The sequence below is a fragment of the Naegleria gruberi genome (assembly GCF_000004985.1).
Source record: "Naegleria gruberi genomic scaffold NAEGRscaffold_5, whole genome shotgun sequence".
In the NCBI taxonomy this organism is placed as follows: Eukaryota; Heterolobosea; class Eutetramitea; order Acrasida; family Naegleriidae; genus Naegleria; species Naegleria gruberi.
In genome coordinates, this window is record NW_003163322.1 from 110,878 (window position 1) to 134,477 (window position 23,600).

Consider the following 23,600-nt stretch of genomic DNA (forward strand, 5'->3'; position numbering starts at 1 on the left):
TATTAATTAAATATATTTGGCTTGCGAATTAATTGAACAGATTGATTTAAATATGACAATACTAGAAGTTTGTATTGATAGTTATGAGAAGGGAGTGCAAGCTTGTTTGAATGGTGCTAAACGATTAGAGTTGTGTTCCGATTTGGCTTTGGAAGGCTTTACTCCGAGTGAAGAATTGATTGAGGAATTTATGAGGGATGTTTTGAGGAGAAGTGATGATAATGAAGTGATTCCCATTCATGTAATGATTAGACCTATCAAGAGGGATTCAAATATTCTCGACACATTCTGCTATGATTCGAATGATTTACAAATAATGAAAGAGCAAATTAGAATGTGCAGGAAATTAATTGATCTTCATGCAGTGGAAAAGTCAAGATTTAAAATTGAGGGATTTGTTATTGGATGCATCAAGAAGGAGAATGGTGGAATTATTATTGATACTGAAATATTGAAAGAATTGTGCGAAACAATTCAAGAGAATAATGGACATTTCAATATTACATTCCATAAGGCTTTTGATTTACTGACACATCCTGCAGAATCTCTCGATATTCTTTTACAGTTTGGAATTAATAGAATCCTTACTAGTTTATGTTTTGCTTACACAGACTTGAAAGGCAAAATTACTGCAGCTCTAGAATCCAATAATTCTCAAGTTGACCAATTTCTTAAACACCTAAAAGAGATTAATCAACACCAAACTGTAATGACCTTATTAATTGGAGGTGGAGTGCGTGAATGCAACCAATTATCCATTATTAACTTTATGAACCAAAATGCAATTATTCCGTTCGAACTTCACTCCTCCACTCCCTTTTTAACAATCAACTAATTATTTCCATTCCAATATATTTGGAGATGAAAAGATAACTACATTCCAATGGACTCCGTAAATAATGTTTTACCTACTCAACCAACATTTTGAATTTATCACCCCTCCCCTCCAACTATTACTGTCACCCATTTGAAAATTGTAAAAATCTCTAACACAGATCCAAACAAGATCTTTTCTTCGATTTTTATTGAAATCTCTCGAAGGTCGTGTGATTTTCACATCCTCACAACTCCACACACAAAACACCGAAAAAAAATGCAAAATCCTCCCCTCTACAATTTCACACCTAAAAATTCATTTTCCAACAATATGATGAGGAAGAGCAGCAAAATTCTCGGAATTAATTTATTAAATTTTGTATTTATTGTGCTGGTAGCATTTGTGATGAGCACGAATAAGTTGAGAGTTAATGGTTCTCCAACACAGCAGGAATATACTTCATCACCTGTAGAATTGGTTCACGCTTTTAATTTTGTTAATTTTAATTTTACATCAGAAGAACAACGTCAAGAATATATGAAAGATGAAATTTACAAGCTTGTTGCTTTGGCAGGTGTCAAAGTTGATGCTAATGGAGATATTTACGTGTCAATGCCTCGTTGGAAATCACCAAAGATCCCAGCAACATTGGCAAAGATTGTAAAGGGAGAAAATGGTCAACCAATTCTTGAACCATTTCCAAGTTGGGAATGGAATAATGTCAATAACGCAACCTTTGGTCTTCAAAGTGTTTTAGGATTTGAAATTGATGGTCAACAAAGAATGTGGATCTTGGATCAAGGAAAAGTTGCTGGAAAAGCTGCTGAAAAGGAAAGTATTAAATTGGTTGTGTGGGATTTGGAAAAGAATGAACTCATTGCTAAATATCATTTCACACCAGAGGAAGCATCACCAACCAACTCATTCTTGAATGATATTGTCGTTGATTCTGACCAAAATATTGCCTTTATTAGTGACAGTGGTATTCCAATTGATAATCCAAATAAGGATCCAACCATTCGTCCACAACCTGGTATTTTAGTTATTGATATTGATGATTTGAAAGTTAAGAGATGGTTTGATGGATTGCCTCAAGTTCAAGTTGACCAAAGCGCATGGCTTGATGTTAATGGTAAGAAATGTCTCCAAAATGAACCAATGAAAACTGGTGTCGATGGCATTGCTCTCAGTTGTGATTACAATAGATTGTATTGGACTCCATTGACCTCTAGAACTTTGTATGGTATTGATGCCAACTTGTTATTGATGTATCCACCAAACACAACCTTGGTTCACGATAAGATTGTCAATTATGGTGACAAGATTTCATCTAGTGATGGTTTTGCTATTTCTTCTGATTCCACATTTTATATTACTGCTATTGAAAATAACACAATTTATGAAGTGAGTGAGGAAGGTCTTGCTGATGTTTTAGAAGGAAAGACCAAAATCTCTGATTTCAAATTGAGAGAATACATGGTTGACTCTTTGAAGAATATCACCATTACTCACCAAAATGAACTTGTCTGGCCTGATACTATTGGTATTTCCAATGATGGATACATGTACTTTGTTACAAACAATTTGTGTGACTATGTTCAAGGATTTATCACTGATTTCGACAAGCCAAACTTTTTCATTCATAGAAAGTTTATTGGAGCTTCATCTTATGTGAATGGATGTGAACAAGCTCACTTGGAATTGGGAGCTAAGGAATGGGCAACTATCGGTACCTTGTTAGGTCTTTGGATTCTTGGATTGGTTATTATTGTAGTTTCTGTTACCATTGTCAATAGAAGAAAAAAGGCTAAAGAAACCTATACAACATTGTAAGTATAATTAATACCATTATTTACATTAATAATTACTATTTATTCCCAAATATTTCAAATTCCAATAATATATTTAGGCAATAAACTTAGAGAGATTTAACTTCTGGAATTCTTTCAACAACTTGAAGCCAAACTTCTTGTGGCATGTGCTTCTTGAATTCAGTCAAGATGGCATCAGCCTTAGTCTTATTTTCAGATCTGGCAGCCAAAACTTCACGAACCATAGCTTCAGTCAAATCCAAAGAATTCTTAGAGAATGAATAATAGTGAAGAACTTGATGGGCGTTTTGGTCTGTTTCCAAAAGCTTTGCAAAAGCTTGTTCTTGAATACTTCTAAGGTCTTCCTTTGAGAGAACTTGTTCAGATAATGGCACGACAATATTTTCCTTGGTTTGGAAGTGATCTTCAACAACCTTTCTCAATTCAGCGAGGTGATTCTTCAATTCATCCATCTTGTTGTGGGTTGGTCCTTGATGATGTTGATGATGTTTGATAATATGTTCAATATGATTAATAGCTTGATGTTCCAAAATGTGGCTTGACTTTAAATCGGAAAGTAATTGCAAATCCTTATGTTCCTTTCCACTTGTTGAAATAAATTCATGAATAGCAGGAACCCAACCAAGATCTTCAAGCTTAGATTGTGCCTTCAAAGAAGCCTTTAAAGCTTCAAACTTTGCGTGGAATTCATGCCAATTAATAGTATGAGCATCCTTTCCATTGACAGAGACTGCCAATTCATCAATACTAGAAATAAAAGCTTCATGTAAATAAGTTTCCAAATACATGGCTGTTTTCATGTGTGATTTACGACTATAATACCTTGTGCTCGGAACACTCAAACATCCAAATGTTGCTGCTGGTGTTGTATTATTGAAGGAGGAAGAGGATGAGGAGGAGAACAAGGAAGTGGCTGCTGCCCCCATTCTACTACGAGATGACTTGTTGACCAAAGCGGAGGCAACAACACTCAATGCACGACGATTCATCATTTTGTTTTCTTTGTTGAAAAAAATGGAAAATTTTTTAAAAATGATTTTTTTTTGTGTTTAATATTTTTTTGGAGGCAACCAGAAAAGGCCCAAAATGGTAATATTAAAAAGTTTTTTAAATAAATTGTAAAGTATTTAAATATTATACTAGTGCACAATAGTATTGATAAAAAACTAGTTGAGAATCCATTGGAGTGTTTGTTGGTAAAATAGCTCAATGCCTGCTGTCCCCATCGCACAACAACTTTTCCATCATCACAACAACTTTAACAGCTGTCATTGACGAGTTGACATTTTTAAAAAAAAATATTGGTCAACAAGTTTCCTCTCCATCATCAACGATATCCAAAACTCACACTTGTTTCCACACCAATAATAACAACACAAACAAATTCCAAAATATTTTGGTAAGTTTTTTCATCATCAACACTAAATTTTTTTTAAAATTTACTTTTGTTGCAACGAATACGAATAACAATTACTATTAAACTTTTTAATTACTTGACAGAAATGAGTACCACTAAACAGCAACAACAACAACATCATATAGAAGAAAATGATGATCCATCACCACTTGATTTAACACAATGGATTAGTACATTAACATCTTTGCAACCTAATTTTGAATTTTTATATCCAAATACCTGGAAGTTGGATTGTATGGCATCAGGAACATTAAAATTAATTTCACCAACAGAAATATCACCATGGTTTAATCAGGAAGATGCCGATGATAGTGTAATGGATCAGATTCGAGTAGATTTTACACAGAAAAGTTCATCATCACCTCATGAGGAAATTCACACGGAAACATTTAAAAAGTTAATGTCATCATATGCAATTTCAGATTATTGTGAAATTGAAGTGTTAAAGGACTGTCAAGTGTCAAATTCATTGAATGCCAAGAAGAGTCTAGTTCAATATACAAGTTATGGTAGAATTCAAATGACTCGTCATTATATTGTTACAGTTTCACTTCAATCATGTACTTATATTTTCACATACTTGACTGAGAGTTTGAGTGGTGATAAGAATTTATTGGTATTTTACAAGTTTTTGAACAATTTTAAATTCCCTGAAAATGGTTCAACATTTGTTTATGAATTACAAATGAATGAAAATTCAATCCTATTCGATATTCCATTTCCATATCAAGTTGTACAAAAGAGAGAATATTCTTTAACTACCTATACTCCTTCACATGCCAAGTTTTCATCAACAGATATTACTCAACAACAATCTAAACAATTGTACTTTGATTTTCAAGTTTTTAGAACAGGTACATCTACAATTGAAACTGTTGCTAATGAGGCATTGAATAGAACTGAAGGTGATTTTGATCAAAATTCTGCTAACTGTTATACTTTTAGTGTTTTACAAGGTGTTAAATCAACTGACCTCGTTCCAGAAAGTTTCACATTTAGTTACGAATATCAACACAATGAAGATAAGCAAGAAAGAAGATTTGTTGAAAAATATTTCACTCCTCTCACAACAGGCGACATTTTGGTTTCAACATTTGTCAATTCATCCATTCCAAATGATATTCAAAATGAGGAATTACAAGTTTTTAAGAAGGTTCTCCAATCTTTTAAACTCGTATCTAGAAGTGAAAGAAAGCAATATTCTTCCAAGATTGTGAACAGTTCTACTCAGGTTTTGGGACAACAATTGAGTGAATTTAACATTACTGTTTATGGTGAATCAGGTGTAGGTAAATCATCACTCATTCATCAATACCTCACTGGTAATGAAGAGGTGGTAGCCCTTGCATCCAATAAGAAAGAACACAGCTATAGAAAATATGTTCCAAAATCTGAATCTCACTCTGCATTCGTTTTAAACATTCTCGACACTTGTGGAAATTATGAATATGAAAGTGGATGTCAATTTGAGAAGGCAATTAGAGCTGATGCAGTTCTTCTTATTTGCTCTCCTGATCAACAAACTTCCATTGATAGAATTGAAACATTCATTAACAGAATTGAAAGATTGAAAAAGAGAAAGTTGTCCGAAATTCCTTCACTCATTGTTTTTAACAAGTCTGATATTGAGGAAAATATTCTTGTCAAATCAGAGGATGCTAAAAAGTTGGCAGATCAATATGGTATCACATTTATTGAATGTACCGCAAAGAAACAATCCAAGGTTAATGATTTATTTGATGGAGCTTTGATTTCTGAACTTTATTCCAAGCAATATATTTTAAATAGTATGCAATCAGACCAAAAGAAACTTTCAGAGGATATTGAAAACTTCCAATATTTGATTACTCAAAATCAAGTAGACCAAATTTCAACTCTCATTTCCGAATCAACATTCCCTCCTTCTTTGGCTTCTGAATATCTTAACCTTCCAATAATTTTCTATGGTGTCGATTCTGGTGTTGAAGGATCAACTCTCAGGCTTCTTATGGATTACAATAACAAATATGAAAAGTATAACCTCAAGAACTTTACAACCAAAGATATTAACGCCTTGAATTTGGCAGCATTCGCTGCTACCAAAGGTAATCTAGTTGCCATCAAGGTATTGGAAGAATTTGGTATTACACTTGATCAAACAAATACTGACACTAATATATTGGCTCACATCCTTAATAGCTCCAGCGAAAATGACACTATTCAATATATTTTACAAAAGTACGAATCATTCCTTTCAAAGTATGTGAATGTGAGCTTTAAGGATGATGAAAATGGTTTAACCTATCCAATTCATACAGCCACCAAATCGGGATCTACATTCACTGTGAAATGGTTACTTTCACACGAAGGTTCACAAACCATCAATGAAAAGGATAACTTGGGACTTACACCTTTGCTTTTGGCTGCTGCCGAAGGTAATGTTTCACTAGTTAAAATTCTTCTAGATTCTGGAGCTAAGCTTACAAACAGTGACGACACTTTCAAAGAATTTTTGAAAGAGAATTGTCCTGAAGACAAGTTGCCAGAAGTTTTGGCATTATTGCAATAAAGTAATAAAAATCATAAAAATCTGTATAAAATCATATTATTCTGTCATCTTGTAAGTCCTTACAAATCTTATTTCTTGAGGTGGTAGTTTTGGAGGTGAGGGTTGAGGTTTCTCTCCATTTTCTGATTCTTGGACGGCACCTTGTTCTCCTTCCTCATCGTCCTCATAATATTCACTTTCCTCATCTGTAGAATCAGTGAAAGATGCATTATTGACATCATTGGTTATGTTGGAGACTTGAGGTGGAGGTCTTGGTGTAATATACTTGGAAGGATCATCATCCGCAGGTGTAATAACAGTGGAGGTGTGCTTGTTTTTGAAGAATTTTCTTCCATTCTTTTGAGAAAATGAAAGATTGGTTTTGACCCAGTCCTTTTCACATTGGTCTTTTTGTGATTGAGGTACGGAATACCACTGAATGATCCTCTCGTAAAATCCTTCAATTTTCTTCAGGGCTGAAGGTTGGAAATCTTTTGCATTTTGTACAAACTCACACCCATGATTGGTTGATTCTGTCACAATGTCTTTCAGTTTCAGTGCTGATGTTATAAATATGAAAAATAGGATGTCGTTCCTTGTTTCCAATACGGTGACTATACACAGTTTGTTAATTAAGAGATAGGTAAAAACATTCTGTTTTGATTTACCATCAATTGCAAAATCAACACTGGTTTTAAGTGCCAACTCGATAAATTTTCCTTCTGGACTCGATAAATTAAAATGTCTCGATCGTTTTCGCGACTTGTTAAATAAGGGATTCAGATACTCGTCAAAAATTAGAACCCTCTCTATGGCTTGCTCCGAATTTAGGAGTGCTTGTATTATATTTTCCTCAACTAGATCGTTGTAAAGGAATTCCTTGATTATTGATCCATATGCCTTGAAAACTGTGTACTTATTCACAACGGATATTTCCACAGTTTCTTTCTCTTTAATTTTGAAAACAAAATTCTTAGTTTCTTGCTCAATTAATTGTTTCTCTAATGCTTTTAAATCTCTAAGGGGTCTTTCATACATGTTCAAGAAGTGATCAAGCACTCTTTTCATTTTCTATTAATCCACACACCGGATAAATATTGATTAAATATGAATTTACTTACCAAATGTCCCACTCTAGTGTTTGAGTTCTTTGATTTAAAAAGTGCAATGATAATATCCTCTCCATGCTCCACCACAACAGAAAAATTCTGTATAGTCATTGAGGTTGAACTCTTGTTATTTCCTAATTGCTGTATCGAACATATTAATGTACATGTTTTTGGTACATTTAAAGCACATTCAGTGGCATACTCATCGTCTTCATAATTTAAGGGCAAGTATAACAAGCACCTTCCTAAATTCGTAAAAATCAAACAAAATTCATTCTTTTCGTCTTTCATTAATATTATAATAACATCATCATCCTGTTCTCTTCCGACAGATAACTTTTATTGTCCTCAACAAATGGAATTTTAATGATGATTTGATGAACACCAATAGTAAGCAGTTTTCCTCTGCTGACGAATCGAGTAAATTTTTTTAAATGAAACTTTAATTTGGCGCCAAAACAAGTACAACTCCCAACAACCTACAACAGCAAGATTCCTAATTGTTTTTTGCTGTTGTTTAATAATAATAACACAGATCAGCACAAGTTTGAAAAAAATGGGAGAGCTTATTGGGACCAGTATTTCCATTGAGGAATTTTTATTGATGGAAGGAGCGCATGCAACTACAGCTCTATCGGGATTACAATCCATTAATTTTGAAGCCATGTTGGAGGAGATTGATAAACGAATTGTGGAGGTGAATAAACAGTTGGATCAAACCAGTATTGTATTACCTGTAGATAATGGTAGGTGTTGTAGAAGATTTATGTGTGAGCTGTAACTATTCCTAATTTGATAAAAGATACAAAACCTAGACAGTATAGTGATAAGGAGTTTTTGGAGGATTTAATTGTAATAATGAGATATTATCAGGAAACTGATTTATTTTCGAGTATGAATGTATTGCAAAAGATTGGAATTTTAAAAGAGGATTTTAAATACCGATGTTCGAGAGTTTTTAGAGATGAAAGATATAGGTTGGCTCCCCCTTTGGAATTGAATAATAGAAAGACTTTTGATACAGAGTTTGAATTGGAGGAGGAAATTAATACATTTATTTATGCTATGGTTGCCTATCAAGTGAATGGAATATCTGATACACACCCAAAAAAAGATATGGATAGGCGAAAACTATTGCTCTTGAATCTTTCATTGTCAATTGATTCAAGGGAGTTAAAGGAATTTGTAAGTGGGTTGTTAACTAATTGATCACCTTAATTATTCCAATAGTACTATTCCCTTCGAGAAAAGGAAATTGCAGATTATGTGCCTTCTCTATCGACCGATGTAAAGCAACTGAATCTGGACATTTTCTTCAAGTTATCGAGAGATTTACTTTCCGTGATCAGAGAAGATTTTTCAATCACTTCAGAGGTGATAGATAATGAGTTTCTTATTGAAATGTTTGTATCACTGTATCTTAACAAGTATACAATAATGCTGGGTGATATTTGTTTGGATGTTGCTGAGAGTTTATATAATCATAAGGTGTCCTCAATAATGCCAAATATTATTGAAATATTCGAGTTGGCGCTTGACTTTCAAGAAAATGTTTCAAATCTAATCAATAAGAAAAAAGGGAAGTCAAAGAAACAAGAGCAACAATTGTCTATATCTGTTCCTAAACAAGTGGATTTCTCCTTTGGTTCAAAAACCTTCATATTCGGATATGATAATTTTGTTTCATCCACTCTTAATGGAATTACAGTTGAAATAGTGTTCATATTGGGAGAGGTTTGTAATGGATTATTTGGAAAGGAAATTTCATTTGAGAGCTTTACCAAGAGTAACGAGCATCCAATCCTCAAGGATGTGAAATCCTTGATGGATAAGTTGACTCACATTATTACAATGTTCTCAAAACATGGACTTACGGATTTCAAAAATAATATTCTGAAGAAAATTTGTTACGGATTTTCAGTGTTGTTGGGGAAATTTGATGAATTTCTTTTCAAGAGTGATTTCGATCCGAAATTATTGAAGAACTTATGTAAGTAATCTAATACTGTAACTTCGTCTTAACCTGTTCAAAGATGTTGCCTACTCTACATTATTGTACTGTTGTGACTCTGTGAGCTATTTTGGTGCATTGTACAATGAAACAATTGAGCATTGTGTGGAGGAAAAAACCTTTGATTTTACCCAAATGAATAACTTTTACAGGGAAAAATCAAAAACATTTAGGGATTTCATAATCGAGTATCATAGTAGTATAATTTCATTATATTGTGTACCAGATGTTAGGTATCAAATGGATTGGGATACTCATAGAAAATTCTTGAATGATGATAGGTGTAGTTATGGTATCCAGATGTGGAATTACTATATGAAATCGACTTGTAAAGAGCTCTTCAAAAGTATTCCTGACTACTTTGCCAGCGACTTGTTCAGTGAATTACTCTTCAATTCAGCAAAGGCATGGAATGAAACGTATTCCAACATTTTCCCAACAACCAAGAAGAAATCATTGCAATTTAGAAATGACATCAGCTTCTTAATCATGTATATAAGGTCATTTAGAGGAGTTTTAGATTCCAAATTTGAAAAGTCAATTAACAGGGAATGCTTAAAATTACTAGTTTACATGGCAATACTCTGTGCGCCATTTCCAGCAATTAAAACATTTCTGCAAAGTATTGAAACTAAGGAAGGGAATCTGCTTTCTGCTAGATTCGTTGTAATCTACCAACAGTCCAAACCAGTCAAGTATATTAAGGGGATACCAATTCTGGTATGGAATTCTCCTAAATTCAATCCTATGTTTGAATTTGATCACTTAATAGAATATAACCGAATAGGAAATGAATCTAATGTAGGAACCAACGAAATTGATTTCTCCGAGGTTAAGAATGTTTCCTTTGACTTTCCAATACTGTTACACGGATACTACGTGTTTGGCATGTCAATACTTTCACTATGTAATAGAATATTACTGAGATGTGAGTATAACGATAATGATTACCCTCCTCCAAGTGATGAAGAGAAAGTGATGCGAGAGGATATTAAAGGCATAATAGCCACACTAAAGTAAATTATTGAAATTCTTTCACTTTTTCATCAAATAAATGTTCATAATATGATATGTCATCACATTGAGAGACAGACTTTAAAATATCCTTCTTGAGGTCTGATAGCTTTTTGGCGTGTTCCTTCTTGATTAAATTATGTTGGATTAAATGTGATGTTTTTTTTCTCAATGAATCATCCAACTGTTTTTTAAAAGATTGTTCGTTTTGTCTCTGGCTCTCTTCTTTCATTTCTTGTTTCATTTTGTTTAAATCTTGTAATGGTTTGGCTAGTGGGAATAGATCAATAATTTTAGAAGAAATACTATCCATTTCAGAAAAATTATCTGTATCATATTCCATGTAAATGATATTATCACTGAATGAAGATTTTCCATATTCAAACCTTATATTCATAGATCGAATAATATCTTCTCCAACTGGTTGACTACGTTTTGCATCTCTTTCAATGCAAGTTTCCACATTGCATTTCAAAATTATTTGTATGTGAGCAATAGTAAATTCTTGACAAATTTGCACAAATTCATGTCTCATACTTTTATAATAGAAATTATCATCCAAAATAATTATTTTCCATCCACTCTTCACAATACATTTAAATTCATTAATGGTTTTAATTGTTTGTTTATAAATTAAATTTCTAGACTTTTTCCACTTTTCCGAAGTAAATCCACCATCCTCCAACTCTTCATTCAAAACCTCATCATAACAAAATAATTTACACTCCATCCGAATATCTTCCAAATAGGTTTGAATTTTCTTACACAGACTCGTCTTTCCACAAGCTGGCAATCCTCCAATCATCACCAAAATTACTCCATCATTCACTTCCCCACAACCCTCGCCAGCAATGTCTTGCATTTTTTTTTGTAAACTCTTTTTCTCTTCAAAGGATTTCAAATCTATTTTTATAAAAAATGATCACTTGCCGAACTGCAAATAAATTTTTCTTAAACAAAAAAACAAAATTTCTCCCTTCGCAGTCGTCCTTGTTCGGAATCAATAGACAACAGCAACAGAGAAGATTTGTACATCAATCCTGTAATAATAATAGTAACAATATAAAATATAACACGAGAATGCCATCTTGGAATTATCCTCAAGCTTTTAGAGATGAATCAGCCATTGATACTTATCAGAGTGAAACAAGAGGGGAGGTAAAAGTTGCTGATCCATATCGTTGGTTGGAAGAACCATACAGTGAAAAGACAAAGGAATGGGTTTCTCAACAAGTTGATCTTTTTTCAAAATATATGATGGAAGAAGGAATTGAAGAAAAGGTTGGAGCTACAAGAGAAGAATTGGTTGATCAACTTACAAAAATGGTTAATTTTGAAAAAGTTGGATGTCCATTCAAGAGAGGTAAAGGTGACTTGACTGGATATTATTATTTCAAAAATGATGGTTTACAAAATCAAGACGTCATGTGGGTCAGAAGATCACTTGAATCAGATGAAGCTGAAGTATTCGTTGATCCTAATACATTCTCTGCTGATGGTACTTCTTCAATTAGAAGTAGTGCTTTCACTAAGAATGGCGACTATTATGCTTATGGTTTAAGTGAAAAGGGAAGCGACTGGCAAACTATTAAGGTTATGGATGTCAAGACTAAGGAACACTTACCTGATTCTATTAAGTTCTGTAAATTTACTTCAATTTCTTGGACTCATGATTCTAAGGGTTTCTTCTACACCAGATATCCAGAACCAAAGTCATCTGTTGAAAGTTTGGGATCTGAAGTTGACCCCAATGAAAATTCCAAACTCTACTATCACAAATTGGGAACTAGTCAACTTGAAGATATTTTAATTTATGGTGACAGGAGCCAACCAAAGTGGATGTTTGGAGGTTTTGTTTCTGATGATGGATTGTACTTGATTATTACTGTCAGTGAAAGCACTGCACCTGTAAATAGACTCTTCTTTACAAAGGTTTATAAGAATGATGAAATTGGAGGAGAATTGGCATTCGAAAAAGTTGATCCAAATGACAGTGAATCACCAATCAAAGTTGTTAAATATATTGATAACTTTGATGCTGAATATGATTATATTACCAATGAGGGAACCATGTTCTACTTTAAGACCAACTTGAATGCTCCAAACTCAAAGGTCATTTACGTTGATGTCAACAAGCCATACACTGAAATGAAGGAATTAATTCCTGAAACTGAGGATCCAATGAGCATTGCCAGTATTGGTAATAATGATTGCATCATTGCAAATTATGTACATAACGTTCAAGATGTTTTAAAGTTCTACAACCTTTCAACTGGAGAATATATCAATGATATTCAATTGCCTGCAGTTGGTTCAGTAGCAAGTATTTCAGCCAAAAAGGAAGACTCAATCCTCTTTTACAAGTTTGTTTCTTTCAATCACCCAGGTACAGTCTACAAGTATGATTTCAACACAAAGGAAACATCAGTTTTTTATCAGACCAAGACTAGTGATCTAGTTCCTTCACCTGACTCTATTGAAGTCAAGCAAGAATGGTATACCTCAAAGGATGGTACACAAGTTCCAATGTTTATTGTCCATCAAAAGGAGGGATTTGAAAAGAATGGTAATAACCCAACATGGCTCTACGGATATGGTGGTTTTTCAATTTCACTTCAACCATCCTTCAGTGTAATGAGACTCTTTTGGATCAAATACTTTGGTGGTATTGTAGCCATTCCAAACTTGAGAGGAGGAAATGAAATTGGTGGTGAAAAGTGGCACGAACAAGGTATTCTCGACAGAAAGCAAAACGTTTTTGACGACATGATTGCTGCAGCTGAATATCTTATTAAGGAAGGGTATACTTCTCCAGCCAGAATTGCCTTAAACGGTGGATCTAACGGTGGACTTTTAGTCTCTGCAGTAGTTAACCAAAGACCTGACCTAATCCGTGTCGGTGTTCCAATGGTTGGTGTTCTTGACATGCTTAAGGTAAGTTTTATAATTGATTATTTTTCTAATGAAATTTCTAGTTCCACACTTGGACTATTGGCCATGCTTGGTGTAGTGATTACGGCTGTTCCAGTGATCCAAAAGGTTTCGATTATTTGAGTGCTTATAGTCCACTTCACAATATTAAGCCTCAAAAGTATCCAGCCGTGTTGGTAACAACAGCCAATCATGACGATAGAGTCGTTCCTCACCACTCTTTCAAGTATACTGCCCAACTTCAACATGTAGCAGGACCTGTAAACGAATCTCCATTGTTGTGCAGAATTGAAGTTAATGCTGGCCATGGAGCTGGCAAGTCTTTGGCAATGTCAATTAGGGAAATGGTTGATGTTTACATGTTCGCTGCAGCTAATATGGGAGTCAAGTACACCAAGAAATAAAAATAAGTAAACATTGTACTCTTCACCTCAATAAAATACATCATATTGGCAGAGGAATCTGATTGAACTAATCTTGACTAAACCTTAAATTGTAGCAAATTCTTCTGTCTGAATCATTCTTAAATGATTAATTCTTTCATTCTAGAGCAGGTATGATTCAACAAATGTTCAAAAGCAAATAGTTCCTTCTACTAACAGAAAAAAGGTAACAAATCCGAATATACGGTAACTGACCATTCAGATGCAATCATTATTCATACCAAACGTACCACCATATATCTATTGGATGTATCACACCAATCATGGGATGCCAATATCTTTGTGTTGATGTTTAACATATTGGTCTTTATAATTTGTATGGATGGAGTAACTTTCCTTCCTTGATAAATGTCCACAACCAATATTATCCACAAGTCAAAAGCGACAACTGTTGAGATTCTCTAAATAGTATAAATAGTAGGATGGTATCAATAAGAGTTTAAACGAAACAACATGAACTCATTGACAAGAATATGTGGAAAGAAACAAACAACTTTTTCACACATTCAAAAAAAAACAATGACAAGCATTGACACAAGCCAACATGTGTCCTATGAATTGAAAGTTGTCTCACCCAATACATGTACCACCACTATTGACATCACTGAAGTCAATAACAACAACAACCAACAATATTTAACAAAGAGAGATTCAATTCACAAGCAAAAATCACTTCCATCCTCATTGAAAACACCCCGTTCATCCTCTGTTACCAAATTCTATAATAGAGCTTTCAAAATTCATACATGTTGTGGTGTAATGGAGCTTAACTGCCTCAAGATGACTAGCATGCTAGCTTTATTCGTTAGTTTAATTGCCTTTTGCTTATTGATGGCAGCTGTGGCATTTAACTATTCAGTTGTCGATAACTTGTACTCGAATATAGGGGCCTTGCAAACAGATGCCACCTACTATAGAGATTTGATGAAACTCTCATGCAGAGTATCTGTCGTTTCAGAATATAATCGAACTTTGGCGCTGGAATATGCCGATCTATTCATGACCTATCATGACAAGTATTATGAAGTACTCAATGTTTTACTTGTTTCAGTACCTGAAGATGTAGTCTATTCTAAGAGAAATAACATGAGCAGAGAGGATGTGAGATCGAGAAAAGCTGTCAAGGAAGAGCTGTCAGTAATAGAGATGGTCAGGGCATCCAATTATTCACAAGCCATCACCATACTCGATTCACCATTATATCAATACTATTTAGCAGGTTATCCTGAAGAAATTCAACCAGTTTTGGATTATGTTATTAATATGCAAGAAGTGGTTGAAGAGGAAGATTTGGGCACAACTCTGGCCTCTCTCATTATTCTGGTCGTGTCAATGGTCATTGTCGTGCCAGTGTTGATTGCGTATATTGTGCTTTCGGTAAGGAAAGATACAACTAAGGAGAAGCAATTGAGACAAGTGAGAAAGTACATGCTGATGGATACAATCAATGATTCGGCACTTTGTGAGAAATTCAAAGAATTTTGCAAGATTGAAAGAAGTGAAGAAAACTTTGCAGTTCTGGAAAAGATTAACGATTACAAAAAGTTGTGTGAAAAGAGCTTTGACATTCAAGTTTTCTTATTTGACACTGACATTTTGAGTGGCTCTGATCAATTTTCTGAAACAACAACCACCACAAGTAATGAAGATTCATCTAAAAAGAAGAAGAATATTAAGAAGGGCTTTACTGAGAAGGATTTATCCGATATTGAAAAGAGAAAGTTTGAAATTGCATTCGAAATTCACACTGACTTTTTAGATGTGAGAGGTGAACGATCTGTCAATACCAGCAAACAAGTTGCTGATAATGTGAAACAATTTTTGGATTATTTTGCAAAGGGAGAGAATGAATCTCTTCCTGAAAATTTATTCGAAATTGTGGAAACTGAAATGTGTGTCTTGATGATGGATACTCATCGCAGATTTAAGATATTTGTCGAACAACAATTGAAGGAAAAGAGGAAAATCCTTTCTACCATTAAGAGAAAAATTGATAAGAAATGAGCTCATTGTCACTACTCAAATAAAGTTGCCGAATCTCAATCACAGAAAAAAAATGAAACAAGCTCTTCTTGAAAAATTGCGCACCTCTAATCTCATTGACAGCTCTCTTCTTCAACAATTGATCCACTCGGAAATTGAAGTCATCACAGAGAGCAGGAATTTCGTTTATCATTTCAAACCTAAACTTGAAGAAGTCCTCATTCATTTTCAAGTTAATCGATAGACAAATTAGTAATCCGCTTGGAAATGTTGAGTGTATGCTCTACACTATTTTGGCAAATCAAGAATTACCACTTCCAAAATGTTTTCAAGTTGGTTCACTTGAGATTAATTCCAAAAAATTTGATTTTTTGATTTTGGAGTTTGTGAAGGGGAAAACGTTATTGGAAGCTTTAAATTCCAATATGCTTGAGTTAAAAGAGGAAGATGATGATATTCTCTCAAATTTAATGAAGGATTGTGTTGAAATTTGTGGAAAATTGCGAAATATTCCAGTGAAGGGTTTTGGACCTCTTGTTGAAGAGAACAGTTCAACCAATTTGAGAGGAAAATTCGAAACTTATTCAGAGTTTATTTCTCACACCATCAAGGAACAGAAATTTCTATTGAGCAAAATGGACCCATCTAGAGGGCAGATATTAGAAGAAGGAATGCAACAATTGGAAGATTTCTTTTCAGAACCTCAAAATTCATTCCAAATTCTTTCCAATCAAAAAAGTTCTCTGACTATTGTTGATGTAAATCCAGCAAATTTCATCATTTCCTATCCGTCTCAAAGTATTGTCATGATTGATTTGGAAGTTCTTGTTGGGGCCAATGAATTATTTGTGATGGGAAGTTGGATGGCCAATCTGTATGGAACTAGAGCATACTCACACTTCCGAAAGCATTGGGGATTTACTATGGTGAAACAAGAAGAAACTCTCTGTATAGCATTTGGATTGTTAAGAATTCTAAATATCATGATTCATTTGGGGTTAAATACAGAATTGGATTTGGAAGATATCAAACCATTCGGAAATCACCTCTCTTTCAAAACATTAATACTAGAATTTTGTAACATTTTGAAAACAAGTCAACCAATCAAGAATTAAATCATTTTCCATTGAATCCTTGCATAAGTATTAATTTCTAGAGTGAAATCACTACATAATTAATTGTTGTTTATTGGTTGGTCGCCAATATCATAACTTTGTTTCACAGCCTCCACAACAAGCTCCAATTTCTTATTCTTTTTCTCTAAACTTTGATTCTTCCTCTTGTACTTGTCTTTCTCCATTTCAAGTTCTCGTAATTTTTGATCATAAGATTCTAATTCTCTTTTCAGTGTCATATTTTCTTGTTTTTCTTTTTCCTTGTCAAATTGGGTTTCCACTAACGAATTTTGGAGTCTTTCCTTTTCTTTTCTAATATCGTCCAGTTTTTTCTTTGTTTCTTGATAGACAGTTGAGGCATCTGAGGAAACAACTATCAGTTGTGAGGCTCTTTCAATATTGTCTGTTAACTTTTCTGTGAGGTGCTTCATTTGATTTTCGTAGGATTCCTTTGCCTTGATTGTTGATTCCTTGACGTCCTTGTAATATTTGGCCTCTAAGGTTTCAACTTCTACCTTAATGTCTTCCAAACTACCAACAACTTCGGCATACTTTTCATTGCATATCGAGAGCAACTTGTCATGTTCTATTTGAAGTTTTGCAGCTGCTTTTTCAAGCTTTCTCTTTGCCTCTTCGGTTACTTCATTTTGAGCTTGAAGATTTTGAATATCTTGAGAGAGATCATCGATTTGATTCTTTTGAATTTCGAAATTCTTCTTGAAAGTTATAAGGTTTTGAGAGAGGTGGAATACAGACTTTTCAAATATTTCTGGTTGAGTTGACCAAATACCATTAATAATGTCTGAAGGCATAGCAAAGTTTTCTTCGATAATTCTAACTATTCTTCTCAAATCCTCCATTTTTCTTGCCAACGCACTCTTCTCTGTTAAATCAACACTGTGTCTTTGAGAAACAATGTTCAACTCTTCTTGGAGAGCAAAAACTTTGGAATTGACATCATTGTCCTTTTTCATTAATTGAGATGAAAGCTCTTGGATGTCTCTCTCGTATTGTCTTTGCCTCTTGTAGTTTTCATTTTCTTTCAATACACTAGTTTCGTGAACCTTTTGAAGAACTTGATCTGAGAACCCTTGTAGTGTTTGCTTCCAAGCAGAAAGATTTTGATTTGCTTGAAGTTTAACAGTGTCAAGCTCCCTTCTCAAGTTTGAAACCTCAGCTCTTAGCTTGAACTCAACAAGACCATCCTTTTGCTTCTTTTTCTTAATGACATCTTCCAATCCCTTCACTTGAATTACTTGTTTTTCTTTTAATTCTTGTGTTGTTCTATTTGTGTGGGATTTAAACTCTTCAATACTCTTTCCAAGTTCACTGCACAGAGAATCAATACCTTCAATCTTTGATGAAGAAAGCTTGAATTTTCTAAACTCTGTGGAAGGAAGAGAAAGTAAAATATTTTCGAGATGGTAGTTGATTGTGTCTGACATGATCTTGTGCTCGCGCTTATACTTTTCCAAGTCTTGAGAGGCCAATTGATACTCGTGAGCAACTTCTTCCAGCTTGTGTGTCTCTGATATTAAGGCCTCTTTGAGCTTGTTAGACTCTGCCTTCTTTTGTTGTACAGCAGTTTCTAGGTTATCCGAATGCTTCTTCATGTCCTCTAGTTGAGAGTTGATGTTTCTTACCTCGTCAGCCATCTTGGAACAGTAAATCTCCATCTCTTTTCTATCATGATCCTGCTTATCGATATAATCTCTTAATGTATCGATATTTCTATTGGATTCTTCAATATAAGATCCTAGCTGTTGATTCTTCTTTTCAACATTCTTTACTTCATCCCTAGTATTTCTTAGCTCCTCATCCTTGGAAACAATTTCCTTCTTCAATTTCTTACATTGCTTCTGTTCTTCGTACAATCTCTCTTCCAATTGTTTGACAGCTTGATTAATATTGGAAAGAGTATTGTTAAACTCTTTTTGTTTCTTTTGTTCCAATTCCTTAAGCTTGAACTCTGACTCGTAATCGTACTTTCTTTCCAATTCTCTCTTTTCATTCATAAACCTAGATTCTAAATCTACTATCGACTTATCATGCTCCGATCTTGGCATATAATCCTTTTGGAAGACTTTAAGCTTGCTCTCATAAAGTTCCAACATTTTATCCACTTGATCAGGTTGAAGAGTTTTCTTTGGAATGTTATTCTCAAAATCCAAATAGATAAACTTACCATTCCATTCATTAATTGTTGTTGATAAAGTTGATCAAACTGAGACTTTTGAACAAGAGAATCCTTTTGATAAAGTTCTCTTTCAAGAGAAAGAATCTTACTCTCAAAGCTTTCCTTAATTCTCTTTTCACTTTCTGAGAGTCTCTCATTGAGTCTCTTTGAAAATTCTGTTTGAAGTTCGTTGTGAGCCTTTCGTTCTCTCTCAAGACACTCGTCTGAATCTGTCTTTAGGCGTTTGAGATCCGATTCTAATTTTTCTCTCTTTCTTTCAGTTTCATCCAGTCTCTCTTTATATTTCAATATTTTAGCTTGAACTCTCATTACTACCATGTTGGCCTCCTTCGCTTGATCAGTCTTTTCTTTCAGTAATGATTCAGTTTCCATCAACTTCTTTTTCAGCATTTTGCTCGTCAATCTGCTTGCCTTTGTTTCCTCGGAGTAACTTTCTTTATATTTTTCTGTTTTTTCTTCAAGCTTTACAATCACTTCATCCTTATCCTCAGCCAGTGACTCAAGTTCTTCAACTCTTCTCCTGAGCTCATTCAATTCTAGTTCCCTCGAATGCAGCTGCTCGCTTAGGGTTTTGTTCTCTTCCTTTTCTCTGTTTTTTGTTATCAAAAATTCCAATCATGCAATACTTACAATGAGAGTGCCTTCTTTCTCTTTTTCAGATCATTCTCTTTGTTTGATAGTTCTTTTTCTAAATTTACAACTTTATCGTACAAGTCATTTACCTTAGCTCCTTCTGTTTTGCTTTGATCGGAAACCATATCCTTCACTTTTAATTTGAGTTGACCTACTTTTTTTTCGCTTTCTGTGCGAATAATTGTTTCTTGTTTTAAAGCTACTTGACACCTAGTGAACTCTTCTGTTGTTGTTTTGAGTTCTGTCTCCATTTTAGACATTTCTTCGATTAATCTTTGTATCACCGTTTCTTGCTCTGTGTCATCGTGATGAATATTATTAAAATAATATTATTTTCTTCTTACATACCGGACCTTAGTGCTTCACCTAGAATTTCAAGAATTCTATCTTTTACGTGAGGAGATGTTGTTATATCCTTGTCCATTTGTAAAATTACTTTATCATTTTGAAGATCTCTTAATATCCTAGTTAACCCATCAGCCAGCAACATGACTCTCTCTTCGTACTGTCTTCGTATGTTAGCAACCGATGGTATCATTGATACATCACCAGATACAACTGGTGATTGTTTATTTCCCTCATCGACACTGTTTCTTATGAAATGAACTCGCATGTTAGGGTCCTTGTCTTTTCTCCTGTTAGACATTTTTTTTGTTGATTTGTTTTTGAGCATTAGGCGGGAAATTGAAAATTGTAACTTTTTGGCGCGAAAAAATTTTCTAAAGCTAAAAGCAAAAAGCTCAATAGCATTTCTTGATGAGAGAATTCTTAAAATTTATTCTTCTACCCAAGAATTTTCTCTTCTAACTGCTTCCTCTTCCTCAGGAGTGAAATCTGTTCACAAATATTTAGTAAATATCTTTGATGAATTATATTTGAAATAGTCAACTTACCATTTTTAATATTAAAAGTGTCTCTAATTTGCTCAGGACTCTTTCCTCTAATCATATTTGCAACTTGAGCACAGAGTAAATCCAAAATTTTCTTTGAAAATGTTGCATTTGCTGCAATTATAAGAGCAAACAAGTGAACCTGATCTAAATTTTCAAAATATTCAGCCACAAAATTGGGAAGAAATTCACAAAATTCCCTGGTGTTTGGTTTTTGAATTTCAAAATCACCACCCAAGGACATCAATTCAAAACCAGTAAATAGAAGAGAAAATAATTGAGCTTCACTTTGAGAAGCTAAACCAAAAACGACATCAACTTGTGGCAATACCAATTGTTCAAACCCTTCCTTTTGCGCATTGTAATTTTCCAAAGCACTTGGAAATTCGTTTATAGCTCCTTTGGAAGCATAGAATCTCAACAAAGTGCCAGTAACCTTACGAATTGGTTCAATAGTAGTGAATTTAGTTTTGGAAAAATCACCCTGGTGATCATCACCACTAGCAGTGATGATCTTGAGATCAGCAAAATTATCACCACTGGCTTGACAATTGATCAAACCTCTCATCAGAGAATTTTGAAAATTGATCACGGAACGCAAAACATCATTCACTTCATTTCCTTCAATGAATTCTACATTTGTATTATTATCAATAGAAAGATTAATTTGAACAAGATCGTGCTGGGACAATGACAATATTGATTTTTGAATGGCCGAGCGAATAGATGGCAATTTGTGGAAGAACAGATCGTTTTGATTCATTTTTTTTATGTTGTAATGGAAACTAGTTTCATATTTCTTCTAACTTGAAATTTCACCTCCCATCCCAACACAATAATTACCTTTGATCCAGTTGATATTAAGGGAGAAGGCTTTCCAATAAAAATTTGAAAATACTAAACATTGTGAAGAAGAACAAATAACTCAAAGCAAGAACAAAAAATTGTGCACAAAATGGCGCCAAAAGGTAAAACCGCACGTTATCTATTTAAAGAGCAAGCAAATAGAAAAAAAATAATTGAGAAACTTTATCATTGAGATGCCTCCACGAAGAAGAATTGCAACAAAGAGGAGGTTTTTGGAGCACACTACTCCACAAAGCCTAGACATTAATAGTGATAATGATGAGAATGAGGAATCACAAATAATCGGATCTAGTAGTAGTGGTAATAATAATAATACAATACGGGAAAACTCTTATGATCATTTTGCAACATTGAATAATAATAACATTATTGGATCTTCATCTCTACAGCCTGTTAGGAAACATCGACGAATAAGTAATTCAACACCAAGCCTATCTGCTCCTGTTGCTGCTTCATCTTCTTCAAGTATACCTCATCGAACACCTGCAATACCCTCTCCGTTTATTTTACCACCAACAACCATACAAAACAATAATTCGAATAATGATGAAAATGTAATAGTAATAGAGGATGATGCGGACGAATTTCGACGACATGGTAGAAACCAAGACGATGCCATTGTGTTAAATAGTGATGACGAACAGAATGAAGTGCAGATAGTTGGGACGAATCATATTAATAGTGATTCAGATGATGACGATGACGACACTGATATTTCTGAGGAGCAAGACGATGGAGATGATGCCACAATCTTTAGACATTTTAACTTGGGAAGAAATCCATTCCTTTTACTTCCCCAATTTCCTTCGAGGTTTAGTGGATTTTTGATGAATGCTTTACAAAGAATGCACAATAGAAATACAACTCCAGAACCTCCAAGAAATAAGGCAGATATTAAGAAGGTTAAATATAATCCTACAGATGGTTCAGAACCTGTGGAATGTACAATATGTCTTGAAAAATTGAAAAAAAATGTAATGGTTTACAAAACTGGGTGTGACCACATGTTTCATATTAAGTGTCTAGACGGATGGTTAAAATCTGCCGTGAGACCTTCATGCCCTAATTGTAGAGCAGATTTACACAAGTGATTTTAGGTATTATTGAGATTTTGAATCAACCTTTTCTAACATGGAACTAACAACTAATCAATTAATAATAAACCTTGGAACTCTTGATTTTCCAAACAACTAATAGTGAAATATTGTGTTTTATGCTATTGTAAAGCAAGTAATGGACAACTGATTGGATTTAGAATGGGAAGAGCACCATTTTTCACATAGAATTTTCACAACCTTTACCTATTATGGTGCTCCAGAAGGAAATTGGCTGAATGAATCTGCTGGTGTTTGGTATAATGGTGATAAACCTGTGCGAAACTCAAGAAATAGTGTATTATTCTTGAGGTAGTCCATTAATTTTTCAAGAACTATTCCAAAGATCCATATTTTTATATTTTTGAATAACAAAATTAACAAAGATATATGACTTCCTTTATTTACTATTTCCACTCAATATTGGAACATACCCACAACAATTATGATCTATCTCTCTAAACAAACATGTAAACATCCATTTTTATCAATTTCATCATCTAATGAAATTTATATTTAAAAAAATTACAATTAAAAAATGGGTCAAAATAAATCACTTCCACTCACACTGAAAAATCATGCAAACAAATATGCAAAGGAGGAATTTGCTAAAATGAGGAATTTGGAGCAACAATTGGTAAAATCAACAGATTTCACGACCGCATTGAACAATCCTTCAAAGAATAGATATTCTAATATTTTGGCAAGTAGGTTTTATTA

General features: G+C 33.9%; 11 protein-coding genes across 11 annotated transcripts; 8 read left to right on the forward strand and 3 right to left on the reverse strand.

Annotated features, from left to right (window-relative positions):
- Positions 1-52: 52 nt before the first annotated feature.
- NAEGRDRAFT_62888 (uncharacterized protein) lies at positions 53-835 on the forward strand (the record flags this gene model as incomplete). The annotated part of the gene is made up of 1 exon (XM_002681544.1): positions 53-835. One exon carries the CDS (start codon positions 53-55, stop codon positions 833-835), a length of 783 nt encoding a protein of 260 aa, XP_002681590.1.
- A 258-nt stretch (positions 836-1,093) lies between these two features.
- On the forward strand, positions 1,094-2,766 carry NAEGRDRAFT_78244 (gluconolactonase; the record flags this gene model as incomplete). The annotated part of the gene is made up of 2 exons (XM_002681545.1): positions 1,094-2,646; positions 2,727-2,766. The coding sequence occupies 2 exons, from the start codon at positions 1,094-1,096 to the stop codon at positions 2,731-2,733; spliced, it is 1,560 nt and encodes a 519-aa protein (XP_002681591.1). The 3' UTR covers positions 2,734-2,766.
- NAEGRDRAFT_46085 (uncharacterized protein) lies at positions 2,736-3,641 on the reverse strand (the record flags this gene model as incomplete). The annotated part of the gene is made up of 1 exon (XM_002681694.1): positions 2,736-3,641. The coding sequence occupies one exon, from the start codon at positions 3,639-3,641 to the stop codon at positions 2,736-2,738; it is 906 nt and encodes a 301-aa protein (XP_002681740.1).
- A 1,680-nt stretch (positions 3,642-5,321) lies between these two features.
- NAEGRDRAFT_4109 (uncharacterized protein) lies at positions 5,322-5,816 on the forward strand (the record flags this gene model as incomplete). Its single annotated transcript, XM_002681546.1, has 1 exon — positions 5,322-5,816. A coding segment is annotated over one exon (495 nt), but the record flags the coding sequence as incomplete, so codon positions are not given.
- Positions 5,817-8,258: 2,442 nt separating this feature from the next.
- On the forward strand, positions 8,259-10,053 carry NAEGRDRAFT_78246 (uncharacterized protein; the record flags this gene model as incomplete). The annotated part of the gene is made up of 3 exons (XM_002681547.1): positions 8,259-8,448; positions 8,505-8,887; positions 8,933-10,053. The coding sequence occupies 3 exons, from the start codon at positions 8,259-8,261 to the stop codon at positions 9,698-9,700; spliced, it is 1,341 nt and encodes a 446-aa protein (XP_002681593.1). The 3' UTR covers positions 9,701-10,053.
- A 109-nt stretch (positions 10,054-10,162) lies between these two features.
- On the reverse strand, positions 10,163-11,589 carry FM175 (uncharacterized protein; the record flags this gene model as incomplete). Its single annotated transcript, XM_002681695.1, has 1 exon — positions 10,163-11,589. The coding sequence occupies one exon, from the start codon at positions 11,587-11,589 to the stop codon at positions 10,735-10,737; it is 855 nt and encodes a 284-aa protein (XP_002681741.1). The 3' UTR covers positions 10,163-10,734.
- Positions 11,590-11,693: 104 nt separating this feature from the next.
- NAEGRDRAFT_78248 (prolyl oligopeptidase family protein) lies at positions 11,694-14,112 on the forward strand. The gene is made up of 2 exons (XM_002681548.1): positions 11,694-13,661; positions 13,703-14,112. Exons 1-2 carry the CDS (start codon positions 11,808-11,810, stop codon positions 14,060-14,062), a joined length of 2,214 nt encoding a protein of 737 aa, XP_002681594.1. The 5' UTR covers positions 11,694-11,807; the 3' UTR covers positions 14,063-14,112.
- Positions 14,113-14,554: 442 nt separating this feature from the next.
- On the forward strand, positions 14,555-16,148 carry NAEGRDRAFT_56883 (uncharacterized protein; the record flags this gene model as incomplete). Its single annotated transcript, XM_002681549.1, has 1 exon — positions 14,555-16,148. The coding sequence occupies one exon, from the start codon at positions 14,555-14,557 to the stop codon at positions 16,103-16,105; it is 1,551 nt and encodes a 516-aa protein (XP_002681595.1). The 3' UTR covers positions 16,106-16,148.
- A 361-nt stretch (positions 16,149-16,509) lies between these two features.
- Positions 16,510-17,199, forward strand: NAEGRDRAFT_62896 (uncharacterized protein; the record flags this gene model as incomplete). The annotated part of the gene is made up of 1 exon (XM_002681550.1): positions 16,510-17,199. The coding sequence occupies one exon, from the start codon at positions 16,510-16,512 to the stop codon at positions 17,197-17,199; it is 690 nt and encodes a 229-aa protein (XP_002681596.1).
- Positions 17,200-20,804: 3,605 nt separating this feature from the next.
- NAEGRDRAFT_5323 (uncharacterized protein) lies at positions 20,805-21,079 on the reverse strand (the record flags this gene model as incomplete). Its single annotated transcript, XM_002681696.2, has 2 exons — positions 20,805-20,863; positions 20,923-21,079. Coding segments are annotated over 2 exons (216 nt in total), but the record flags the coding sequence as incomplete, so codon positions are not given.
- An 880-nt stretch (positions 21,080-21,959) lies between these two features.
- Positions 21,960-22,877, forward strand: NAEGRDRAFT_62898 (uncharacterized protein; the record flags this gene model as incomplete). Its single annotated transcript, XM_002681551.1, has 1 exon — positions 21,960-22,877. The coding sequence occupies one exon, from the start codon at positions 21,960-21,962 to the stop codon at positions 22,875-22,877; it is 918 nt and encodes a 305-aa protein (XP_002681597.1).
- Positions 22,878-23,600: the final 723 nt, after the last annotated feature.